A 4,415-nucleotide genomic window follows, 5' to 3' on the forward strand; every position below is an offset into this window, starting at 1 on the left:
TATGTAGGTGGAGTGTGAGGTTGAGAGTGATGAGAAATACAAAGCAAAAACATTTTAAAAAATGCTTCAAATATAAAGATTTTATTCCATTTTATGGCATAATATGAGGAGGAAATAAGATGGGGAAAGACAGCAAAACCTTATAAAAAATAAAGTGACCATAAATGTAAGTCTCTGTTATTACAACGTATTATTTATTTGCATGCATTAAAAGACACTGGAGCCAGTCCAGATGTGCTGTTTTGCAGAYGGCTTCACGTTGTGCGAACCGGCCTCGCATTAAAGTCAACGAATCCTTCATCCTCCACGAAGGGCTGATGGATGGGAGCTTAGTTTGCTTTATCAGTCGTCCAGACTCTTTATCGGCTGATGTGCCTGTTTGATAAGCGGCCTGAGCGCCGTGCCCTCGTTTCTCCTCTCGCTGTCCTCCGTGTAGAGCTCGTGCTGGCGAATGTACTCTATCACAGAATCTGGGATCAGGTACTTCACGCTAAGGTGCCGTCTCAGCGCCCGACGGATCTCCGTGGCGCTCGTCTCGTTCCTCACCCACTCCCTCACCAGGAAAACGTTCCGCCTGTGGCGGAAGAGCGTGTCCGACTCGTGCACCGCCCGCTCGGGCTGCAGACTCCCTCTGCTGACGCAGACGAGGCCGAAGCGTTGGACCAACTCCTCCACGTGGTCCTCCAGCCACAGGCCCGGGGTCTTGAAGCTGGAAAGGAAATCGGCTCCGCACAGCAGCTTCAGCTGGGGGAACGGGCCTGAGAGGAGAGGGAAACGGTATCGTTACACGACAGCTTGACACAAAAATCTTGTCATTGTTGTGAAACTGCAGTTTGGTGTTGAATCCAACACAAACATCTGTTACAGCAGTCATCTTATAATGAGTTAACAGCAGAACATTACCTCATCTCAGACCCCTTCATATTAATACATGAATCATTCGTACAATTTTTATGATAAACCTGCAACTAGCGGGATATTCCATTGCAAAGACGACCTGAGAATATATTAAAGTCAATTTTCTAAATACWGTTTTACTTATTTTAGGAATAAATCTACACAAACCATCCTACCGCGTACATCACTAAATAGTGGTCCCTCTTTTCAAGTGTTGAATGAACGGTGATTGGCCAGATTTTTAAAAAGCAGATATTTAAAAGTAACAGCACAACCCAAGTGCTGTTACTCAAAGACCTTGAGATGGAGATGATCAGCAATCATAGGAAGAAAAATTTGTCCAAGGGCAATAATGTGCAAAAATAAATAAATAAATAAATAAATAAATAAATAAATAAATAAATAAATAAATAAATAAATAAATAAAATAAAAAAATTGATGACAGTTTATAAGATATTCAAAATATTTAAGGTTTGAACAAAGTCATGAACATAGACTTTTAATTCTAAAAAAGGCATTTGTTTTTTTTTTTTAGAAAATACCTATTTCAGTCATTTTCATTTCCCCAGTTACTCAGGAGTCTTACTTGATGGAGAAGCAAAGTTCCCACTGGTGTCGCTGTGCCTTCCTGCGCTTTGCTCATATTCTTTCAGAATCTGCCCATGATGATACCTGGTGAACAAAGACACAAAAGAAATCTAGGTTTGTGTGTATACATATACATGTCRGAGTTTACTCAAACTAAACATTAATGGAATATCATTGACAGGAACAGATGAATGTCAAATTCAGATGTTTTCAAGTAAAGTTGTTCCTGAACGTTTGGTGTGCGTGTGGTGTGACGCGGCCTCCGTACGGCGCCACGACAACGGTCCACTTCATTTCTGATAATAAGCGCATGATGGCTCTCAATGTAGATTACTGGAGTCCCAAAGCCATAGAAATGACTTTTATTCACAAATGTCAATAGCTTGTTTAATAATTGCCTGTTTAGCCTACTTCAAGTTGTAATACAGGTTCTGTTAAGCAGATTTCTTGTTACTGCAGATCCGATGGAAATCCAGCCTGCGTGTGGCAAGTAAAATTGAACTTAGCCAGCTAAAATATATGGTTAATCACAATTAATTTATGACAAGTACGAGCAATTACACTTTTGCACTTATGGAAAGGTTAGTATAGATTCCAGTCTTAAACAAAGTAATCGTTTTAAAATTTCTATTCACTTAGATTATTTTTCTTGGATATTAAAATCTGTTGTGTGATCTGAAAAATTTGCAAAAAAGTGGAAAAGAAGATATCCGTAAAAGATCAAACACATTTTTTGTGTGTAAGCTTTGTATTCTGAGCTTTCAATGGTGAGTACTTTGATCAAGGGTTGATTTCTTTTGCACATGTAAAAGAAAAAACACAACCTAAGCTCACTAGATTGTAACATATCACCAACAAACACTAAAAATGAGCAATAAATACGAACTGCAAAAACCATGCAGCAGCATTCCATATAACAAAAACAAAATATACAAACATTTTCCCTGAATATTTCCTTTGCAATCTGGAAGTCTGATAATAAAGGATCTAGATTTACCCAGATGCACCAAGAAAAGTTTTACAATCTTAGATTTTGGGGACGAGTGTGCAAAGAATTACAATAATATGAACAAAAGATATCTTGCGTCCTTACAGCAATGAAGCACCTCACCCAGGGAAAACAAATTGCTTTAGCAACAAAAGGTAACCAGTTTAGCAATCTTGAGAGAGAAACAATGAACTTAACAGCCTGGGACCTTGTTTTCACTCCATAGGAAATCAAGTTCAGCCTAGCGGCCATTCAGACAGTAAACCTGCATCTCAGGARCAGCGACAGCGGTAGAAAACTGCTGATGTGGTGAAGGGCTGACATCATCTCCCTCGTAAAGCCCATTAGTACAGCAGTAAAACTATAATAGCTGCTTTCGAATTAAAATGCGATTCAAAATATGTTGCTTGCAATAAACCGAGATCACGCYAACAAATTAATTAGTAATTACGTTTAAACGGCGTCTCACGTACGATGATGAACGGTGGCTCGGAAAGTTGTTCATAAACTTTAAGCTCCTTATATTTTTGCCACGCTGGAATCACGATTCGACGTATGTCATCGGACTCTCAAGGAAGCGATTTACTGCGAAGCGTAAAGGAAATGATGCGGTGAAAGCTCAGCCAGTGTGCAAGTATTGATCATTCTATCACATCCGTTAATCTAAACCATTGTTTTTGTAGTTCTTACTGTATGTTTAGGGTCATTTTCTTGCTATACAGTCTCAAGTCTTTKGCATCCTTTTAACGGCTTTTCCTCCAGTTCTACATGTCAACTTTACGTATTCACACGGAACATCAGTTAAACGTATTGAGGTTTGTGGTTGTAACATGACAAAATCCAGGAGCATGCTCTGCATTTTTCAGTTTCGCTTCAGTGTGWGGCCACTAATGAGGTTACTGCTGCCACAAACTCGAAAGCACTTTTGGACTCRAGCTTCTGTACGTTTTGCGTATCTACTCTGTCCTCCTCAGTCCCCAGTCGCTGTTTCCTGTTGGACTGTAGACAGATAATGTTTTATCAATTTGTGCTTTAAATTCTATTACAATTAGAACTGAATTGGAGTGAACTGAATTGTGGCTCTGCTTGATTGGAGCTCGGTTTTCTCACATCACTTTCTCTTATCCTCAGCTAACCTCACCATGAACCCAGCAACATTTGTTCCCTGGTCCTCATTTACTTAACTTCTATCCACTCACCTCATTATCCCCCGCACTAGTTAAGCTCCTCTCTTTCTGCCAGATACATGTTGCCGTTAACCGTTGTAGTGGATGCATACTCCTCTGTGATTTCTACCGGAGACGGCTCGCTCGTCTCCCTTAGTTAWTCGTATGATTCTGTKGTTTTCGACTCCTCTTCACCGCAGTGCTTTGGTTGCTTCTTTGTATTTTACTCAAGTAATCCATCTACCGTCCAGATATGCATTTCTGCACGCACCACAGCAGGTTAAACCCAAAGAAACTGCATTTTTGCTCCCCTCCCCACTTCTCAGTCTGCTTTTCCCAAACGTGGCCGTTTTTAAGCCGTACAGTAAATGTGTTTTATACCTCATAGTGACCACTGTCTCCGTCCAGTCTGGCTGCTGGCTCTCCCATTCATCAACCGTGACCCAGTTAGAGCTCTGAAGGGCCAGTTTAGCCATAGAAATCCGATGCTTCGCAGGGACCAGGCCTTGCTTTCCATATCCGTCACTCACTGGAGACACGATGCCCCCCACCACCTCGAACCGGCCTGAGGAGGGAGATTATTAAAGCCGTTTTTTTTCCAGGTCATGACAGTCAATAAAGAAAAAGAACATTATTCAGAAGATAAAGTATCCTCATGGAGATTATGAGGTTGTATCCTGAATGTTTCATTAGATCTGACATTTAAATATGACTCGCTTTTATTATAACTCGGTGATACGAGTGCTTGCCCATGACTTAATCGATCTATGCTGTG

The 4,415-nt window shown here is 40.6% G+C and overlaps 1 protein-coding gene across 1 annotated transcript in view; it reads right to left on the reverse strand.

The window, feature by feature from the left end:
- Positions 1-62: 62 nt before the first annotated feature.
- The window catches only part of nmnat3 (nicotinamide nucleotide adenylyltransferase 3), a 7,443-nt gene continuing 3,090 nt past the window's right edge, over positions 63-4,415 (reverse strand). Inside the window, exons 3-5 of the mRNA XM_008433681.2 lie at positions 4,022-4,205; positions 1,485-1,570; positions 63-758 (exon numbers count right to left, since the gene is read on the reverse strand). Coding sequence (XP_008431903.1) covers positions 343-758; positions 1,485-1,570; positions 4,022-4,205 — 686 coding nt within the window. The 3' untranslated portion in view covers positions 63-342. The remainder of the gene's footprint in view (positions 759-1,484; positions 1,571-4,021; positions 4,206-4,415) is intronic.

Source organism: Poecilia reticulata, linkage group LG17 (assembly GCF_000633615.1).
Source record: "Poecilia reticulata strain Guanapo linkage group LG17, Guppy_female_1.0+MT, whole genome shotgun sequence".
In the NCBI taxonomy this organism is placed as follows: domain Eukaryota; kingdom Metazoa; phylum Chordata; class Actinopteri; order Cyprinodontiformes; family Poeciliidae; genus Poecilia; species Poecilia reticulata.